We start from the raw sequence: 22,942 nt of genomic DNA, 5'->3' as shown, positions 1-22,942 counted from the left end.
CAATTTTCCTCCAAATCAGTCTGTTACTTGTCAAGACTCCAACATTATCAGATCTTATATTTCTGTCGTCTAAGGCACTTTGTACCGTATCAATCCACCTATATCTTGGTCTTCCTCTGGGTCGTTTTCCTGCCAACCTGGCAGAGAATACTTGTTTTGCTAATCTTTCCTCTCCCATTCTATTTAAGTGACCATACCACCTGAGATTAGCTCTGCTAACGCATTCCTGGATGCTGACAATGTCAAGTTCTTTCCTAATATCCTCATTTTTAATATGATATTGCCATTGATGCCATCTGTTCACACCTCTAATCTTTCTCAGGACTCTCATATCTGCAGTCTCTAGTCTTTGGTCAAGTGTTTTACTTCTGACCCAGCTCTCAGATCCATAAGTTAAAATTGGTTTGAACACTGTCTTGTATACAGCTAATTTAGTGTTACGACTAATTTCTTTCTTATTCCATATGAATTTATTCAATTGACTTCCCACCATACCAGCTTTGCTGATTCTGTTGTCTATTTCTATATTTAGTTTACCATCTTCAGTAAAAATTGTGCCTAAGTAGCTGAAATGTTTTACTTGTTCCACAGGTTCTCCATTCACAACACAGTTGACATTTTCAATGATTCTGCCTATTTTCATTGTCTTTGTCTTTTTATTGCTGACCTTCATACCATATCTATTACAACAGCTATTCAATTTAGTCAGAGAATCTTGTAGACTTGTAGCGGATTTATTTAGAAGTATAACATCATCCGCATAAAGCAAAGAGCTGACATTAACATCTCCAATTTTGATATCAGGTTTAATACCACATTCCTTCATAATGTGATCCATATAGATAATGAATAACAGAGGGGATAATGTACATCCTTGTCTCACACCAGATTTAACATTAAACCATCTTCCTGTACTTCCTTCAATTCTAACTGTTGACTCACAACTCAAATAAAGACTAAGTATTGCTTGATATAATGTCCCATTGACACCATATAACTGCAGCGTATTGAATAGCTTCTCTCTTGGCACCTTGTCATATGCCTTTTCCAAATCGACAAAACTTAAATACAGATCTTTGTTATATTCCCATGCTTTCTCGACTATTTGTCGTAAAGTGAAGATCTGATCCTGACAGCCTCTATTTGGCCTGAATCCAGCTTGTTCTTCACCAAGCTTTTCTTCCACAATTCTTCTCAACCGTTTCTCAAGTATACTTGCATAGATCTTGCCAGGAACACTCAGTAGGGAAATAAATATCAAGAAGGTGGCAAAATATTCTGGAGGTTGTTGAAGAAGCTTAGGAATGGAGGAAATATTGCTGTAAAAGGAGTAAGAGATGATAAAGGTGACATGAATACGGTAGAAAAAGATATCCTTGAAGTATGGAGTAATTACTTTGAAAAACTGCTAAATGAAACAAGCAGTGATGACAGCACATTGATAAAAAACACTGACCAGGCATGCAGTCAGGAATACATATCCATACTTGAAGTAGAAAAAGCCATCAAAGGCTTGAAATGTGGAAAGGCAGCAGGAGTAGATGATATTCGACCAGAAATGCTGAAGTATGGTGGTATAAAAGTCTTACAGTGGCTGCACTGCATAGTTCAGGCAGCCTGGACAGAGGGACGAATTCCCGATGATTGGAGTAGAGCTCTCATAGTACCCATATATAAAAAGGGAAATAAAACAATGTGAGAATTACAGAGGTATTTCCCTACTGGGTGTTCCTGGCAAGATCTATGCAAGTATACTTGAGAAACGGTTGAGAAGAATTGTGGAAGAAAAGCTTGGTGAAGAACAAGCTGGATTCAGGCCAAACAGAGGCTGTCAGGATCAGATCTTCACTTGACGACAAATAGTCGAGAAAGCATGGGAATATAACAAAGATCTGTATTTAAGTTTTGTCGATTTGGAAAAGGCATATGACAAGGTGCCAAGAGAGAAGCTATTCAATATGCTGCAGTTATATGGTGTCAATGGGGCATTATATCAAGCAATACTTAGTCTTTATTTGAGTTGTATGTCAGCAGTTAGAATTGAAGGAAGTACAGGAAGATGGTTTAATGTTAAATCTGGTGTGAGACTAGGATGTACATTATCCCCTCTATTATTCATTATCTATATGGATCACATTATGAAGGAAAGTGGTATTAAACGTGATATCAAAATTGGAGATGTTAATGTCAGCTCTTTGCTTTATGCGGATGATGTTATACTTCTAAATAAATCCCCTACAAGTCTGCAAGATTCTCTGACTAAATTGAATAGCTGTTGTAATACATATGGTAAGAAGGTCAGCAATAAAAAGACAAAGACAATGAAAATAGGCAGAATCATTGAAAATATCAACTGTGTTGTGAACGGAGAACCTGTGGAACAAGTAAAACATTTCAGCTACTTAGGCACGATTTTTACTGAAGATGGTAAATTAAATATAGAAATAGACAATAGAATCAGCAAAGCTGGTATGGTGGGAAGTCAATTGAATAAATTCATATGGAATAAGAGAGAAATTAGTCAGAACACTAAATTAGCTGTATACAAGACAGTGTTCAAACCAGTTTTAACTTATGGATCTGAGAGCTGGGTCAGAAGTAAAACACTTGACCAAAGACTAGAGACCGCAGATATGAGAGTCCTGAAAAAGATTCGAGGTGTGAACAGATGGCATCAATGGCAATATCATATTAAAAATGAGGATATTAGGAAAGAACTTGACATTGTCAATATCCAGGAATGCGTTAGCAAAGCTAATCTCAGGTGGTATGGTCACTTAAATAGAATGAGAGAGGAAAGATTAGCAAAACAAGTGTTCTCTGCCAGGTTGGCAGGAAAACGACCCAGAGGAAGACCAAGATATAGGTGGATTGATATACGGTACAAAGTGTCTTAGACGATAGAAATATAAGATCTGATAATGTTGGAGTCTTGACAAGTAACAGACTGATTTGGAGGAAAATTGTAGATAGGAAGTTAGTAATGATGTAATTTTTTCATGTAGTACTGTCATATCCTGTGCACCCCTTGAGGGTACATGGAAGGAATTTGATGATGATGATATGATGCTTTCAAACACACTACATCCATAGGTTTTTCTGCCTCAAAAAAAAAAAAAAAAAAAAAAAAAACTTGATGTCCTTTTCATTTCACGGTATTGCTTTTCACCTGTTCAGTGCCAATTCTTTGAAAATCCTGCATCCACTACCTCCCTAAAAATTCTTGATGCTTGTCAAGTGTGGGCAAGTTGCTAATTTGTGAATTTCTTATGCTTGCTCCATCACTACTTCACTGTTTCCACCTTATTCATATGAACATTATACACTGGTTACCATAAATTAAGGAACAAAATGAAAAATAAACAAAAAAACTCAACCATATGATGAACTTAATGTTTCATTATAATGTTTATATTTCATTAATGTTTCATTTACTATTTATAATGGTATGCAGGACTTGGTTGGTAATAACAACCATTGCTCCTGCAAAGCTCTCCCTCAAGGTTATGGGGGCGGGGGCGTTGTTGAGAGCAACATGAATACCTAGAGCATCCCTGACATACTCAATAAGATTAAGGTCAGGAAACTTGGCTGACTAGTCCATACATACATACAGTAGTTTCTTCTTGAAGGTATTGGTCCAAGTGTTTTGCTTGTTGAAGATGAGCATTTATTGTCTTGTAGGATAAATGTTTCCCCTTGCATCTACTTGGGATCTAGGACCTCATCGCTTAAGTTGCAGTATTCATGGTTCCACTAGAAGCACATATAGGTCATTGTGTCCACCTATTAAGATGCCTCCAGCCAAAGTTACATAAGGCAAAAAATTAGGCAGATAAAACATTAAATTTGACTAAGACTAAGTTGTCCTATTTATCTTGAAGAAAGGAATAAAGTTTAGTAAAAGCAGATACCAACATTCTTGTACTTTTGGAATTGGTTCCACAGTCTGAGAACCACAAAACAACTCCCATGCAACTATCTGGCTACCTCTGTCTGACTTTGGCCAGCCTCTAGCCTTACAGTGGCTTGCCACTTGAATTCATCGGTTAAATGATGTCTTACAGCCATATCCAAGAATTGTGCTATCACAAAGTGTATTTTTCTCACTCTAGTCATGAAATGAAATCACTCCCAAATGCTTGCTTTCATGCCATGGATCATTTGCATATAACACTGATAATGGTGCTCATTTTTATGATACCAAACTTCTCAGCATCACTGTTTACATAATGTACCTGACTTTCATGTCTCCCTTCCCCAGTTATTGCAGTTTTTCTGTTTGTTCCTTTTTGTTACATACAAATTAAGCAACAATGGCCCCAAAACAGATCCCTGGAGCATGCCACTAATGTTTTTCATCTTCTGGGATATCACTCCACTATACACAATATAGCAGTCAAGCAGAAAAATTTTCTCTTTGTTCACCACAAATAGTCTGGAAATATTTTTATGCAGTGAGTTGTCACAGTTTCGACTAAAGTGATGTTTTAATTCATGCATTCTGTATTGTCCTTTTTAACCTATCAGTTCCTTGAAGTTTAGCTATTCAGGCCATCTTAATCCCACAGATGCCATCAATATGATATACTGTATGTATGATATTTTGTGCACTCATGAATATCATTCATAAATTTTGCTTACCTCTCAGTATTTTTAACAGTTACCACCTTGGTTATGCTTAGGGGTACTTAAGGGTCAAAGCTGTATAACTGAGAGGAGACCTCCACATAGCCTTTAAAGGAATGTGTTGAATCGACCAGGGATTCTGACCTAATGTCCAATCCTCACCTTCTCGTGGTGCACCCTGTTGGGTATCTACCTGGATACTGAACGAACGAGGATGGGATGGCGATTTGGGATTTAGCTGACCAAATTGTATTCTTATTGGTTAAACCAAAATAAAAAATGATGGTACAACATGACAAAATTTCATGCCGGCTGGGGCGTTGCCCAATTAAACAAGGTCCCCGTTGTTTTCGCCAGGGAACCAGGGCAAACAGCGAAAAGTCAGCTACTGAAACAAATCTGAAAACACACCCCAACTCAACATCACCAGAGTTAAAGATCAGTACTATCAACATAAGAAGTCTGAATGACAAAGAAATGGAGCTAGCTGAGGAATTAGATAAGTACCAGACCGACATAATAGGGGTGACTGAAACAAAAAAGACAAAAACTGGTGAGATCTTTCTGAGCAATAAATACAAAATGTTATATTCAGGCAATGACAATCAAGGAAAAGAAGGAGTAGCCATAGTATTCAACACAAAATACGAGGCTAATCTTCTTGAATGGCAAGCAGTCTCAAGTAGAGTGATGTGGGCAAATATGAGAATGGGGAACTGGACAAAGAGACTTATTTGTGTCTATGGTCCCACAGAAGGTTCTACTAAGGTAGAAGTGATGGAATTTTTTGATGCTTTAGAAAAAGCAATCGACACAATGAAAAAGGAAAAGTTGGTCCTTGTTGGGGATCTGAATAGCAGAGTAGGAAATGATTGTGAGACATACAAAAATATTTTGGGAAAATTTGGAGAAAAGAGCAAAGCTAATAATAATGGCAAATACCTGTTGGATTTCTGCTCAGGACATGGACAGGTTATTACTAACACCATGTTCCAACATAAAAATGTGCACAAATTCACATGGAGAGAAGAGGCAAGGAATAAGAAAAGTCTCATTGACTATGTTATTGTTGATAGTGATGTTTTCTCCCTGGTGCAGGACACCAGAGTGTACAGAGGATTTGAAATTGGAAGCGAACACTATTTAGTCTTGAGCAGAATAAAATTGAATTTCATATCAAAAAGAATAACACGTAAGAAAGTTTTAAAGTGAATAAAAGTTGAGCAGCTCTCAAATGTGAACTGTAAACTAACATACACAAAGATTATTGAAGAAAAAATGAAAGCATTTGAGAACAGAAATCAAACCTTGGAGATTCAGTGACAAGCCTTGAAGAAAACCCTAATTGATTCAGCCAGAGACGCATGTGGTGAGGTTGTTTGTAAGGGTAGAAAAATCAGAACTCCATGGTGGACACAGGAAGTTAAAGAGGCAGTGAAGGAAAAGAAGAAATCATATCAAAAGTTCCTGGCAAATACGTCAGCTTTTGCTCTTAGAGAATACAGAGACAAATGTAAGAAAGCAAAACATTGTGTAAAACTAAATTAGCTGTATACAAGACAGTGTTCAAACCAGTTTTAACGTATGGATCTGAGAGCTGGGTCAGAAGTAAAACACTTGACCAAAGACTACAGACCACAGATGTGAGAGTCCTGAGAAAGATTAGCGGCATGAACAGGTTGCATCAATGGTGATATCATATTAAAAACGAGGATATTAGGAAAGAACTTGACATTGTCGGCATCCAGGAATGCGTTAGCAGAGCTAATCTCAGGTGGTATGGTCACTTAAACAAAATGGGCAAAGAAAGATTAGCAAAATAAGTGTTCTCTGCCAGTTCTCTTTCTCAGCAGGAATACGACCCACCCAGAGGAAGAACAAGATATAGGTGGATTGATATAGTACAGTGTGCATTAGATGATAGAAATATAAGATCTGATAATGATAATATTAGAGTCTTGACAAGTAATAGACTGATTTGGAGGAAAATTGTAGATAGGAAGTTAGTAATGATGTAAATTTTTCATGTAGTACTATCATATCCTGTACACCCCTTGAGTGTGCATGTCAGGAATCTCCAGTAAATTTTAGTTTTAACTTACATACAAATAACTGTCTTCATATGCTTATGTTTGCTCTTTGCACTGTTCAGAGTGTAGAGGCATCTTGAGAACAGTTGCAAATAGACTAGATGTCAGTATTTATATTTTAGTGATGAGATTGAAGGTAGTTAACATAACAAAATACTGAACTGTGATTTAACTACTCTACCAGCAAAAGCAGATGAAATACATATACCACCTTATGATTTTTTAAGGATAAAAACCTTGTGGCTTCTGACTTATGTAATTATGCTACATAGTTGTTAATCCCTTAATGGTGATTGTGAGCCATTAACAAATTAACTCTAACAGACTTGGGTCCATTTAAAGTATACTGTTTTACTTGGAATTTCCTTTATCAGAAATTCTTTAAATATTTTAATGTTTTGTTTTACAATTTATTTATTGTATTTGCTCACCAGCAATATATAAATGAATTTGATATGTGTAAAAATAAAATAAATTAAAAATCTGTGTACTAGAAGATATTTTATTTGTTTTTAATTTTCCTGAAAATATTGCAGAAATTTTTAATTAAATATTAAATAAAAATTAAATATTTCTGTTTAATTTAAACAAATATTCAGCCTAATCATCCTACTACATAATTTCTTAATTTATAATAATCAAAGTTCAGATTCATTGTCAAAAATGTATAAATTATATGATACAGTTTTTGTAGGAGGAAAAAAAAGAATTTGGGAAAGAAAAAAGTGAAGTTTTATTATCAATGTTTGACCTGTTTTTTGAGGCAGTGTAAATTTGCTGCTTATTCAGGGTACAGATAGTTTATTTACAAAACTGTTCTTTCACAAGAGAATTAAAAATGTATTTCACTTTGGGAGCAATACCTGTACATTTTTAGTGTAAAACAGTGGTAAAAATATAGTTCAAAAATGTTGCACAATATCAAAACTTGTAGTAAATGTATTCCTTTTCAAGTAAATAATATTTGTTTCTTCATACTACTAAAATAGAAAATACAATAATGCTGCCTTAAAGTTGCCGCATTTGGTGCTGTTTCATTACGCCACTCATGCTTGTTAATTCTTGAGAGTGGATAATGCTATATTGTTGCTAACAGTGGCGCACTCAGGATTTAATCTTGGAGGGGGTGCAGTACTCATAACTTAATCTTGGGGGGGGGGGGGGGCGAGTTGAGTAGACGATTTGAGAATAGACACTACGCATTGCATACGACCTATGACTGAGTATCTGCAGTGATCGCCAATACATGATATTCGTGATCTCTGGCCCGGCTCCAGCAAACAAAGTATCGCCTGAGCACTACTTCGTTTGCTTTGCGTTCACAGCGGCCGTGATTCCCAAGAGCCAGAGGATGTTCCCACCTTATGTGACCGTTAATTCATAAGTACAGTAGTATAGAAATAGAAGACACCACACAACAGAAATTTTTAAAAATATAATTAAAAAAATTTATTAGGAAAAGATTTTTGGAAAATTTTCTAGTTTTTTCCCCCTTTTTCTTTTGAGGGGGAGTAGGGCCCCTTGGTCCCCTCGGTGCGCCAATGGTTGCTAACATAATTTGGTCTACCTTCATTAATGTAATCAATGGATCATTGAGTGATATCAAATTTTAAGGTCTATTACCATTTAGTCTTGAGCAGGATAAAATTGAATTTCATATTGAAAAGAAGAAAATTTTAAAGCGAATGAAAGTTGAGCAGCTCTCAGATGTGAACTGTAGACTAAAATACACAAACATTATTGAAGAAAAAAATGAAAGAGTTTAAGAACAGGAATAACCTTGGAAATTCACTGGCAAGCCCTGAAAAAAAACACTATTTGATTCAGCCAAAGAGGCATGTGGTGAGGTTGTCTGTAAGGATAGAAAAATCAGAACTCCATGGTGGACACAGGGAGTTAAAGAGGCAGTGAAGGAAAAGAAGAAAACATATCAAAAGTTCCTGGCAAATAAGTCAGCTTGTGCTCTTAGAGAATACAGACACAAATGTAACAAAGCCAAACATTGTGTAAAACTAGCTAAACAAAAGGCATGGGGGGACTTTGGTAAGAACATAGAAAATAAATATCATGAAGGTGGCAAGATATTCTGGAGGTTGTTGAAGAAGCTTAGAAATGGAGAAAAGAGTGCTGTAAAAGGAGTTAGAGATGATAAAGGTGACATGAAAACAGGAGAAAAAGATATCCTTGAAGTATGGAGTAATTACTTCAAAAAATTGCTAAATGAAACAAGCAGTGATAGCATAGTGTTAAAAAACTCAACAGGCATATAGTCAGGAATACATATCCATGCTTGAAGTAGAAAAAGCTATCAAAAGTCTGAAATGTGGGAAGGCAGCTGAAGTAGATGATATTAGACCAGAAATGCTGAAGTATGGAGGTATAAAAGTCTTACAGTGGCTGCACTGCATAGTTCAGAAGGCCTGGACAGAGGGACAAATTCCAGATGATTGGAGTAGAGCTCTCATAGTACCCATATATAAAAAAAGGGAAATAAAACTGAATGTGAGAATTACAGAGGTATTTCTCTACTGAGTGTTCCTGGTAAGGTATATGCAAGTATACTTGAGAAATGGTTGAGAAGGATTGTGGAAGAGAAGCTTAGTGAAGAACAAGCTGGATGCAGGCCAAATAGAGGCTGTCAGGATTAGATTTTCACTTTGCACAGATAGTTGAGAAATCATGGGAATATAACAAAGATCTGTATTTAAGTTTTTGTAGATCTGGAAAAGGCATATGACAAGGCGCTAACAGAGAAGCTTTTCGAAACACTGCAGTTAAATGGTGTCAATGTGGCATTATATCAAGCAATACTTAGTCTTTATTTGAGTTGTAAGTCAGCAGTTAGAATTGAAGGAAGTACAGGAAGGCTTTGTAATGTTAAATCTGGTGTCAGACAAGCAATACTATATTGATCACATTATGAAAGAAAGTGGTATTAAACCTGATGGAGATGTTAATCTCAGCTGTTTGCTTTATGCAAATGATGTTATACTTCTAAATAAATCTGCTACAAGTCTGCAAGATTCCCTGACTAAAGTGAATGACTGTTGTAATAGATATGGTATGAAGGTCAGCATTCAAAAGAGAAAGGCAATGAAAATAGGCATAAACATTGAAAATATCAACTGCATTGTGAATGTTAGAACAAGTAAAACATTTCTGCTACTTAGGCACGATTTTTAATAAAGATGGTAAATTAAATATGGAAAAAAACACAGCAAACTCAACAAAGCTGATATGGTAGGAAGTCAACTGAATAAATTTATATGGAATAAGAGAGAAATTACCCAAAACACTAAATTAGCTCTATACAAGACAGTATTCAAGCCAATTTTAACTTATGGATCTGAGAGCTGGGTCAGAAGTAAAACACTTGACCAAAGACTAGAGACCTCAGATATCAGAGTTGTGAGAAAGATTAGGGGTATGAACAGATGGCATCAATGGCAATATCATATTAATAACGAGGATATTAGGAAAGAACTTGACATTGTCAGCATCCAGGAATGTGTTAGAGAGCTAATCTCAGGTGGTATGGTCACTTAAACAGAAGGAGAGGAAAGATTAGCAAAGCAGGTGTTTTCTGCCAGGTTGGCAGGAAAAAGACCCAGAGGAAGACCAAGATATAGTAAAAAGTGCCTTAGAACAGTGCTTCCCAAACTTCTGGATGTCAGGGCCACCTTTGCAAAAATTAAAATATTTCACGGTCCCCCTCAAAACAAAATCGTAATAGAGAGATATATTATTATAATATTTATTGTATTTATATTCGATACAAAACATACACAGCAAATATTGCAAAAATCAAATGCATATATTACATTTTTTGCCTCTTACCGTTTGGTTCTGAAGACGATGCGGGCTGTTCTGGTAAAATATGAAATACTGTCCTTTTTTTGAGTCTGTTTCTGCTTCTTCTGATTGTTTGCGGGAATTTTTTTTATTTTTTTATCAGCCACTTATCCATCTCAGGGTTAAAATTTTTAACGTAGAATAGATCAAATAATATCACCACTTACCGATACTGGCACACCACAGACTGATAACATGAAATTAGTGAATATTACCTGAATAAGGGAATCCCCGGACCAGGAACATTTTTCTCTTTTGTGACTTTTCTCCCTTTATGGTAATTAAGCCTAACGCGAAACAGACAGCAAAAGCAGGTTATTAAAACGTGCAGATGATTGGTGCGGTATTAACAAAAGATCGCGCAACCGAAAGATAAAAGCATAGCTGACAATTGAGTTGAAATGCTAACTCTCTTCAAACGAATTCCATATGTGAAACTGCCATAACATTCATTATATATATATATATATATTACTTAGTTTTAACACTTTTACGAATTTTAACACGTTCGGTTGAATTTTATTGCTGCCTTGGGAAATCGAACTCACACACACATCTAATTAATAACAATAGTTTTTAGTTAGATACTGTGTTTTCCCATGCAACATATGGTTTTGTTTCAGTCTATACAGCATAGTTTCTGTATGAGGGGACATGTGATTCATTAATTAGTGTGTTTTTATCCCAGTTGTCTCTAATGGCACTATTTGTTGAGAAATATATTACACGGACTCCTCATAAGTTATTCACTGGCATAATAAAAGTACTTGTTTTTATTGCCTCTTCAGTATAGTGGCTGTTAGGGAGGGGTGTTGTTTAACACTGCAAGCGAGTTACTATCTCCCCACATGAAATTGTTTAAGCTTTTTTTCATGTGTGAAGTATGTGCGAAACTTTTATTGGTAACAGAAAACTAGCTCAGATGACAGTGATAATATAAAACTAGTTTTGATATGTATATAAAGTCAATATCAACAGTCCCTGATTACGAATATGTGATGAAAGGGACAGGAAGATTTGGAGCTTCCCTGGAGAGCATTCGAAGTAAACACAATTAACCACTGCTTTGAAATGAAACATATGAATAAACAATATTTACTAATATTCATTAAGCTCCAAAATACGCAGGAAACAAAATTTGTGAACCAACACCAATGTGTGAATTTTTCCATTAAAATATAAAAAATAACAAAAAAAATAATAAAAGTTAAAGACGTTTCTTTTAAAATAAAAAAATCTACTTAGTCTTAAAACATTTTAAATTTGTTTTCATTATTTCACGGCCCCCCTCAACAAAACCTACGGTCCCCAAGGGGGCCGCAGCCCACAGTTTGGGAAGTACTGCCTTAGAAGATAGAAATATAAGATCTGATAATTGATCTGAGGAAAATTGTAGATAGGAAGTTAGTAATGATGTAATTTTTCATGTAGTACTATCATATTCTGTAACATCTTGAGGGTATATATATATATATATCAGGAATTTGATGATGATGGTCTGTTACTTCCATCACATATTCAACAAACTCATTAAGAAAAAACAGATGGTAAAGATGAATAAGTTATCAAACAAGACAAGAATAAAATAGATAATATCTCTGGAATTATTACAGAAAGAACTTACTATGGAATTTCTCAGCAACACCAGCATTGTGGTTATGCAAATCATGGACTGGTTTTTAGATAACAACTTTGTGAGCCGATCTCTAAGGCAAAGTGAGGTGTTCTGAAATGATGTCCTGCCCAAAAACAGTTTTATGAGAAAAACTCAAAAAAAAAAAAAATGTAAGTAGCAGTAGCTCTTAATGCCTACATCATCTAGAAGCTGAATTTCCATATGATCCTCAGTCCAAGCTGTTGATTTAAAATACAGTATAATAAATGACTTTCATAAAAAAAATTCCTCAGTAAAAGTTGATTATTGTTCTACTATATTTGTATTTTCACCTATGCCATAAAGTGTTATAATGATCCATGCATAACTGGTTAGCACTGAGGATTTGTTCCTAGAACATGTCCTCAGTGCTAACCAGGGTATTACTATACTGCAAAATTATAATATGCAATAGTTTTTTTTTTATGGGATATGATCTTTTCAGAACCAAATTTAATTGTCCCCACCCTCCCCAAAAAAAGTAAGTGTGTAAGTTATTTTCTTACTCCTTTCAGCAACTGAATGTCAAAAATAATTATAAGAATGATATTGGTTGAGTTGCATGTTACACAGCACAAATTATGTATTAGCTGATATTTATTTGATATAGCTCTTATTATGGTTACTTCTCACTTTATTCTCAAATCAGTCCTTGTTTTATTGAAAGTTTTTTCACTCCACTCGGTTATGCTTAAAATTAAAGATGCTAAGAAATTATATTCTCAGTGAAGTGACTTCATGTACAAAATTTGTTACTTACACTTGGATAAAGGATGAAACCGAGAATATAATTTTTTGGCATCTTTAATTTACAATCCTTGTTTTAATGAAATTGTATTCATATATAATTTATATCAATGATAGTCGCATACAAAATAAAATTGGTTTGGCATCAGCAGCCTTGGTGATAGGTATTGAGGTGAGGCCTAATGCACAGTCAGATAAACTAGATGATCTTGGGAGGAACTGTGAGAATATGTGTATAAGTTCAGATATCGTATGCAAATGTGACAATGATATGCATGTCATTGAACATGGTTATGTATCTGGCAAATGGGTAAAAATGTATGCTTTGGATTTGGACATTTTGAGTGTATCTTGGAGGGGGGGGGTGAGAAAGTTGCCCAAGCAGACAGTAGATATAAATATAAGAAAAAACCAGGTGATAATTTATGCCTGTACACAAAAATGCCAGGAGCATCAGAAACAAAGGGGTTGAATACATTGTGGCCTAAGATTGTTGGCATTAATGAAGCCTGGCTATCAGCGTCAGATGTTGTAACTGGGATTGAGTATAAAGGGTATAGTATTTTGAGGAAGGACAGAACAAATAGCAGGGGAGGACAGTATTACTAATGATATGATGATTTGAGTTCAATTAGAATAGAAATGCATGAAAGTAATAATGTCCCATGTAGCAGTTGAGTTTCAGGCTAACAGCATGAAATATATCATTGAGGTGTTTCTACAGACCTGAAAGTTCAGCTGATGAGGATGATGAAATGCATTGCCAAATTACCCTGTTGCTTTCTAAATGAGTAATCATCATGATTGACTTGAGCAACATGTGAAAGAAGGAACTCTTGGTCCAAGAGTATTAGGTTTGATCATAGCATCACAAGGAGTCTCAGTTAACACTTTCACTGCCAACTACGAGTATACTCGTAGTTTGTATATGAGCTTCACAAGCCAACTACGAGTATACTCGTATGTCGATTTACCGACCTCCTATGCCAAACACGAGTTATCCCTTTGTATAATTACCTTAATTTGGACCCTTGGATTCTGAATAAAGCGGAGCGCATGTCTGTGGGCTTGGTAGAAGGGAAATAATTTCAACTAAAATATAGTATATTGTGTATGTGCCTCAGATGCCAACTACGAGTATACTCGTATGTCGATTATCAACCTCCTATGCCAAGCGCAAGTTAATCCGTAGTATAACACGTAATTTGTAAATCAATTTAAAACTAGTAAAATCAATAAAAATAAAAACCAATCAATGAAATAAAAAAGCGCTCAGTAAAATAAAAAAAAAACCAATTTATTCAAATTAAGAATGCTACATTTTAAAACAATTTTCCTGGCATACAGGACAATAATAACGTGTTTCGCGTCTATGTTTGTTTCTTGTACAGACACGGCATGGCTTTGTCGGGTGATTCTTTTTTTCTGTTGGCGGTAAAATTTCCAAACAATGAAAATCCCGATTCCTCCTGATATTCTCTGATGCTGTAAGCTCATTCATTCCAACAAAAATTGAGATAAATTGATCTCTAAATTTTTATGCAGACATTGCATTTCCAGTAATCATGTTATAAAATTTATGCGCATTTTGTGCATAAATTTTATAACATATTTCATATAATATGTTACATTTACATAAACATATAACATTTTTATACACCAACTACGAGTAATCTCGTAGTTGGCGTATGAAACAAAATTCTATCTGATAAGCCGGCTACGAGATTACTCGTAGTGACCTTGAAGCTGGGAGTGATACGAGATTACTCATAGTTGGTGTATGAAACAAAATTCTATCTGATAAGCCGGCTACGAGATTACTCGTAGGGATCTTGAAGACGCGAAAGCGCTTTGCGTGCGGGAACAAACTCTGAGCGAGTAGAGTGGCAGCGAACGTGTTAAGAAGTGACTATTTTATCACCAGTTGGTGATGGTGATCATGCCATACTTTCCTGGGAAGCAGATAACTGTATGCTGGAAATTATGACCAAGTCAGGAGAATACACTATATATATCTTTCCCATTTTATAAGTTATTATAGAATGGGAAAGATATTAGCAATGCATGGGAAGTTTTGAAGAAGTAGTTAACTGAGGCATTTAACTGAATTTTTCCATGAATGAGAAATTTTACTGAAATTTCCATAGAGTTCGAAGAACAAATAGGGCTACATTCACAAAATAGATGTGCAGCCTTATTAAGCAAGAGATCTAGAAAAAGGTGATGTGAAAGGAATATCATTAGAATAAGAATGAGAGGAATTATGAATGATCAGGGGCAGCTCGTGCATAGGCACTGCAGAACTGCAGCACCCCCAATTTTTCTCGATATATAAATATATTTATTAATTTATTTATATTTGTTTGTAATATTTAATTTTATCATCAACAATCCGATACAATTCTTATTTTGTATAAAAAAATAATAAAAATCCATCTTGTAGCACTTAAGAGGGCGAAGGACGCTAGCAGCACTGTGTTTACCACATTGTCATATTGCTATGTGCACAAAAATATGCATGCCATAATGACGTGAGCTATTAGCATAATGCGGCAGTGTCCTTCATGCAGTTCCACTGTTGTTTATATGCAATTTGCGTCAGTAGTAGAGTGTTCGTAGTGCTCATCATGTTTACTCCGTCTCGCTAAATATTTGACATTACAATTAAAGGATTTAATTGTAATGTCCAAAAATTGTAAAGCCATGCCTTTAATTACAATTAAAGGAATGGATTTTATTTTTAAATAATTTTGAATTACGCTAAACTGTATAATTTTATCGATAATATACAATATTTTTTCATGAAACAAAACAAGAAGAATTTTTTTTTTAAAATAATTTTGAATTATACCAAACTGTATAATTTTATTGATAATAAACAATATTTTTTCAACTTTAATTTTTAGTTTTGATATTTTATCCAAACATGTATACACTGTTCTTACAATGTGTATGTATATTTCGAAAGTTGCAGCACCCCCACGATTTCAAGCCACGAGCCACCACTGTGAATGATATAAAGCACAGGTCAAAAAAAAAACTAACAGTATTGTGCAGAAAGCAAAATCAGAGTATGAAAATTTGGCTGTGCAAGCTAAAGGCAATCCAAAGGAATTTTATTGTTGTGCCACAAGTAAAACTAAATTATAAAGGGAGGGTTGGTGTGAATGTCAGTGTAAGAGCGACAATGTTATATAACTGTGTTAATGACGGGAATGGGCTTTGTCATGGAAATGTTGACGAGGAGAGAACGATTTCGTGTTTGTGTTCGTCCGGTTCAGATCCATCATGTGTGTGCAAAGATGTCTACACGTGTAAGCCATTAGAGAATAATAGAGATCTGCAAGTTATCCAACTGTGTCAGGCAGACTGCAGACAAGACAATACAAATAAACAAATAGGTAGATTATAATGTATGTACACGAATGCTAGGAGTGCCAGAAACAAAGGGATAGAGTTTGTTGCCTTAGTCAGTATGTTGCGACCTCAGATTGCAGGTATTAGTGAGACCTGATTATCAGAATCAGACCTACTAATTGGTATCAAATGAGGTACAGTATTTTTAGGAAAAATAGAGAGGATACGAGAGGAGGGACTGTGCTGCTAATGATATCGGATGACTTAAATCCAGTTAGAGTTGAGACCTATGTTGTAGTAGTACTACTAACAATATTTCATGTGGCAGAGAGTTTGAAGCCATCTAGTGTGAAGTGGAATCTAATAAGATCAATTACATAGTAGGGTGTTATTACAGACCTGGTGGATCGGTTGCTAGTGATGAGGAAATGTATCACTAAATAGAAAAGATGAGCATAAAAAGAGTAATCATAATGGGAGACCTTAATTATCCAAATATTGATTGGATAGCAGTAGAATCTCATGAGAAGAGTGAAAATGCATTTATTGAACTGTTGTGGGACAACTTCCTCAAGCAGTGACAGAAGGAACTTGAGGACAAAGAGTGTTAGATTTGATTATAGTGTCAGAGAGTGTTTCAGTTAAAGATGTAACTATTCTGCCTTCAGTTGGCAAGAGTGATCATGTGGTACTAACTTGGGAAGTGACTAAGTTTATGAATGTTCCATTCAGAAAAAGTTACATGCTGAACTACAAAGCAGGAAACTATGAACAGCTGAGGATTATACCGATTTCAGTGGAATGGGATCGGTTGCTGAATGGAAAGAATATCAACAGGGCATGGGAAGCATTTAAACAATACTTAAATGATGCGATATCAAATGTGTCCCGAGAGTTCGAAGAATAAATAGAGTAGGAGTCAAATGGATGTGTAATCTTATTAAGAAAGAGATTCATAAGAACAGGACAATGTGGAAGGAATACCGTGTTCATAAGGATGATGCCCATTATGAACGTTATAAGCAGCAGGCTAGAATAATCACAACTGTTGTATGGAAAGCAAAGTCTGAGTGTGAAAAGAAACTGGCTCTGTATGCTCAAGACAATCCACAAGAATTCTATTGATATGCTGCAAGTAAAAGAAACAATGAATATGAAAGAATAACTCTTAAATCCTGATCTTCTGCATCTTCAACCCTCACCATCAGATGAGGGTTGAAGATGCAGAAGAGGTTGTTCAGTTGATGAGTGCCCATTTGTTAAAAGCTATCAACCTGGTGTATACAACATTGAGCTCACTGTAACCTCTTCACTAGATGAAGAAACACAGGTGTTTGAGGATGTGGTATTAAAGCTGTTGCACAAATTGAATAAGAATTCAGCAATAGGGTCTGATGGGATATCAGCATGTGTGCTAAAAGAGTGTTCAGCTGAACCTGGCCATTCCTTTTGACTAGGCTGTTTAATATGAGGCTCAGAACAGAGAAGATTCCGCAGGAATGGAAGGAATGTATGGTAATTCCATTGCACAGGGGTGGTGCAAAGACCGATGTATCCAACTCTCAACCGATTAGTATCTCAGGAGTCGTGGTGAAGATTTTGGAAGAAAAAAAAATTGGTTAGGGCTCGCATTCAGAAATGGGTTGACAGTGAATCTGTACTTTGCAATGAACAACATACTATAAAGGAATGTTCAGCCAAATTGGCTAGGCTCTTAACATGCTTGTATAACTTGAGTCTCAGCTCAGGTAAGATACCTACCAACCAATATCTCGGCAATGATGGTGAAAATTTTAGAGAAATTGATGAGAACCTGCATACAGAAGTGGGTTGACAGATAAGGTTTACTCTATGAGGAACGGCATGAGTTGACTAAAGGAAGTCTTGTTTCAGCAGTTTGCTCATACATATAAAAATGTTATGGCTGAGTTTGATAAAGGGAATGGACACACTATGATACTGTTGGACTTTGCTAAAGCATTTGATAGAATAACACATGAACTACTGTTGCATAAACTGGAGAACATGGGATTGGAATATAAACTTTGACTTAGATAAGTAGATGGCTGATGATCAGACATCAGAAAGTGGTATATGATGGGTGTAAATCTGTCAGATTCAAGCTGACCATTGGAATAAGTATCTCAGGGATTAGTCTTTTGACCATTGTTGTTCGCTCTATGCATTAATGATATTGTGAAGGTTTAACAGAAGATGTTTAATTGTTTGCTTATCATGCAAATATAGGCAGGGTAATTAGGGATGTAAATGGTATCCAGCACCTTACAGATTGATTTGAATAGGTTGGAAAAGTGGGCAAATGATTGTCAATCCAGCATTAGCAGATGTAAGTTATGCACTTTGGTGTGATGAGAAGGAAGTCTTTTTGTCTCTTTACAAGTCCTTGATGTGACCATACATGGACTACTCAGAGGGGATGAAGCTGTGAAAAAGGCAAAGAATAAGATTGTTCTTTGCACCTTTCCACAGTTTCAAAGATTATATCAGAATTATGGAATGTAGATTATGAAGATAGATTGAGAACATGCCAATTGCAAACTTTGTTAAACAGAAGAAAAGAAAACACCTGGTATCCATGGAAGTTAGGTTTGTTTGTGGTTAAGAAAGGGGGCAAGAGCTAGATTTTTCTCTTCGAGTAGTAAGTGAGTGGAACGATTTGCCTGTCGAAGTGCATCTGGTGTAAAAGAGAAGGTATGACACCTGGTGTGGGGGATGCATGGCCTTCCTCGATGAGCCCTCGACTCCCTGGAGGTCTCCAATAATAAAAAAAGATAAGTATCAGACATCATTCATTGGCAAGTAAAAAGTGATTGCATATGATTCCTGCATTTGCAAATTTTTAGTTTTCTAAAATACCAACTTTAAAGCATTTAAGAATAAAATTTATTATGATTACTCTTCAGAAATAGTTCAAATAATAGAAATTTCTCAGTTCTGTTTTAAAAGTAAATTGACAGTTATTTTTATTTGGCTTATTTACTTTCAGAGAGTATCCATGATTGGTATGTGGGTTATTCCTCTCCTTGTTTCTCTTCGACATGGTTGGATACGTTTTATTATCATATGGATCATTTTCACGTTATTAACATCGATAGTTATGAGTAAAGCCATACAGAAGCCCATAGCAGGTATGACACCTAGGTAAGTTTAACTTTTTGAATTCAGAATTTCTGTACTTTCTCTAATATTTTTGATCGTGTTCTGTAATGAAGTGTATAATTACCTTGAAGTAGGCTATAATTTATTCATAATTCCAACTCATAATTTCATGTCAAAATGCTTAACAGTATATCTGCTGTAAGATAATTCCCTACTTTGTAATGATAATTCTGCAATGTCTACAGAAGCATTACATCATAACATATCTAAATGCAAGTAAATATAGTAAGCTTAATATTTTATGGAGCATCCCTAAGAGATCTTCCTTGTGACTACTACTCAGTTTGTGGTTTTATTTAGATTGTCAGGAATTGAGATATTGCAATCTCTGAAGTGCTTGTATAGTGAGGTGGCAAGACAAACAGTAGACACATATGGTGCTAATCACTTTTTCACATTAATTTGCATCATTAGAATTCTGAAGTGATTTTCTAATTGTTTTTTAGCCTTATAAACTTTATAGCTCCCATATCATGCTATATTTAAAAATATATTTTAAAAATTTATAAATGTTCTGAACATAGGGAAATTTTAATATTTTGAAAGATGGGTTTTGTTTGTTTCAGGAGAAAACTGCACTGTTTTTGCTAAGGTATTTGCATGATCAGTTGGCTATTGCAGATATAATCAGTTAAAGATTTGTTTTAAACTTTTGATTTAGATTTTTAGGTGATGTGAAAAACTAAGCACGTATAAACTTAAACTCTGAATTTTTTTTTATAGAATAAAAATGGTACGATTCATAATATAAGTAGTTCCCTATATTAGTTGCTTTATATTACCATAAAGTGACCCATATAAGTGTTAATATAGTCACTTTAATCTCTTTTGCATTTAATTTAAGGAAATTGATCACTATACATCAGTTATCTTCTCTGGTTATCATTATTTCTCAGTTATTTTTTAAGTATGTAATAGCTTTTAATAGGTGAGCAGGAGAGTGAGTATAATAATTAAGTGTGGACTATGGCAAACTTAGGTATCACATTATATTTAAGACATCTATTTATACAGTTTGCAGTGAGTTCATCCCAATTAAACAGTTTCCAAGTAAACAAACAAAAAATGACATTGGGATATCACAACTTAATGCAATTCAATATACACTGGCTCTACAACTAGATGAGTGCAGTGCAGACTTTACACTTGAAAGATTGCTATGTCCTGATTCCTGATAACCTAAATTGCAAAAATTTAGTAGTGGCCATGAGGAAGATTATTTAGGGTTGCTCCATAAAATATTAAGCTTGCTATATATTTGTATAGAGTCTAATTATGAGTAGCATGAATCTTGTTTTCAGATTCTAAATAGCTAATTTTGAATCTACATAAATATTCAATTACTTGTGTACAGTTTGACTGTTACCTACATTTTTTTGGCTGTTTTCTACTGGTACTATCTTGAACTCGCGGTGCTTCTTTTTTGGATTGCATCAATTTCACAAAAAAAAAAAAAAAGTATGTTAAAATGATCCTGAAATATTTTATTCAAAAGCTGCATATATAGATTCTAAATAAAAGTTCTACACATGATGTTATATCTATCTGATAAATATCATGTTAGAGGCTTAATGGATTTTTTACAACACTCAAAAAGAATTAAAATAGAATTTAATACTTCCTATATTTCATCCTAGTCACTAGGACATCTATGGGGATTACAAAAACAATTAATGTAACATGCACACAAATATCATACAGTACTAAGCCCAACCACGTGGGTGACACTAAAGTGGGCTTAAGGTTGTGCTTAGTATTGTATGATATTTGTGTGGATGTTACATTAATTGTTTTTGTAATCCCTAGATGTCCTAGTGACTAGGACGAAATATAGGAAGTATTAAATTCTATTTTAATTCTTTTTGAGTGTTGTAAAAAATCCATTAAGCCTCCAACATGATGTCCTCACAGCACTTAAGCCTCTGCACATGAATATCTGATAAATAAGCTTAGATATTGAACATTATTTATAACTTATTTTAATGGTATTAACACCAAATGAACTATTTTATTAAAAAAAAATTTTTTAAAAGATGTTAATTAACTGACTTATATTTCACTGAATTTCAAATTTCAGCATCTTCAGAGCACAAAGCAGCATGTTATAGTTTATACACGACAATGAATAAATGAAACAATTCAAATTGTAATGGACAAAAGATCTCAAGTCCTTAATTTGGCAATCTCTAATGTTGTTTAAAAAAAAAAAAAAAAAGGAAGTATTACACCTGTGTAGGACATGATTTGAAGATAAGTCTCCCATATTTTTGGCAAATTAATGCATCCATACTTGTTCAGGTTTAAGAGAATTCTTCATAGCCATGGCTGACTCTAAAAATAATCTTTCTGATCTGTAACAACTTCTAAATAGCACTTTGGTTTTCTGTAAAAATAAAAGTGAGATTTTTATGCCTAAAAAATGGTGATTTAAAACAGATTTCTTTATATATATATATATCATCATCATCAAATTCCTGACATTTACCCTCAAGGGATGTACAGGATATGATAGCACTACATGAAAAATTTACATAATTACTAACTTCCTATCTACAATTTTTCTCCAAATCAATCTGTTACCTGTCAAGATTCCAACATTGTCAGATCTTATATTTCTATCTTCTAAGGCACTTTTTACCATATCAATCCGCCTATATCTTGCCTTCCTCTGGGTCTTTTTCCTGCCAACCTGGCAGAGAACACTTGTTTTGCTAATCTTTCCTCTCCCATTCTGTTTAAGTGATTTTACTCTGCTAACACATTTTTGGATGTGCTAACAGTGTCAAGTTCTTTCCTAATATCATCGTTTTTAATATGATATTGCCATTGATGCCATCTGTTTTCATGCCCCAATCTTTCTCAGGACTCTCATATCTGTGGTCTCTAGTCTTTGGTCAAGTGTTTTGCTTCTGACCCAGCTCTCAGATTCATAAGTTAAAACAGTCTTGTATACAGCTAATTTAGTGTTTTGACTAATTTCTCTCTTATTCCATATAAATTGATTCAGTTGACTTCTACCATACCAGCTTTGTTGATTCTGTTGTCTATTTCCATATTTAATTTACCATCTTCACTAAAAATCCTGCCTAAGTAGCTGAAATATTTTACTTGTTCTATAGGTTCTGCCTATTTTCATTGCCTTTGTCTTGTTATTGCTGACCTTCATACCATATCTACTACAACAGTTATTCACTTTAGTCAAGGAATCTTGCAGACTTGTAGTAGATTTATTTAGAAGTATAACATCATCCACATGAAGCAAAGAACTGAGATTAACATCTCCAATTTTGATATCAGGTTTAATACCACTTTCTTTCATAATGTGATTGGGGTTCTAAATAAGAGGGGAAAATGTACATCCTTGTCTGACACCAGACAAGGTTTAACATTAAACCATCTTTCTATACTTCCTTCAATTCTAACTGCTGACTTA

The 22,942-nt window shown here is 34.8% G+C and overlaps 1 protein-coding gene across 2 annotated transcripts in view; it reads left to right on the top strand.

Annotated features, from left to right (window-relative positions):
* Positions 1–22,942, top strand: part of LOC150104861 (E3 ubiquitin ligase Rnf121) — a 167,556-nt gene that overhangs the window by 58,572 nt on the left and 86,042 nt on the right. For both annotated transcript variants that reach the window (XM_090396019.1, XM_090396018.1), the window contains exon 4: positions 19,337–19,491. In XM_090396019.1, coding sequence (XP_090252145.1) covers positions 19,337–19,491 — 155 coding nt within the window. The remainder of the gene's footprint in view (positions 1–19,336; positions 19,492–22,942) is intronic.

Source organism: Typopeltis vanoorti, chromosome 7 (assembly GCF_054136105.1).
Source record: "Typopeltis vanoorti isolate ZY-2024b chromosome 7, IOZ_Tvanoo_1.0, whole genome shotgun sequence".
Classification (NCBI taxonomy): domain Eukaryota; kingdom Metazoa; phylum Arthropoda; class Arachnida; order Uropygi; family Thelyphonidae; genus Typopeltis; species Typopeltis vanoorti.
Note: the sequence above shows the minus strand (reverse complement) of the source record. Positions and strands in the feature narration are given on the sequence as shown.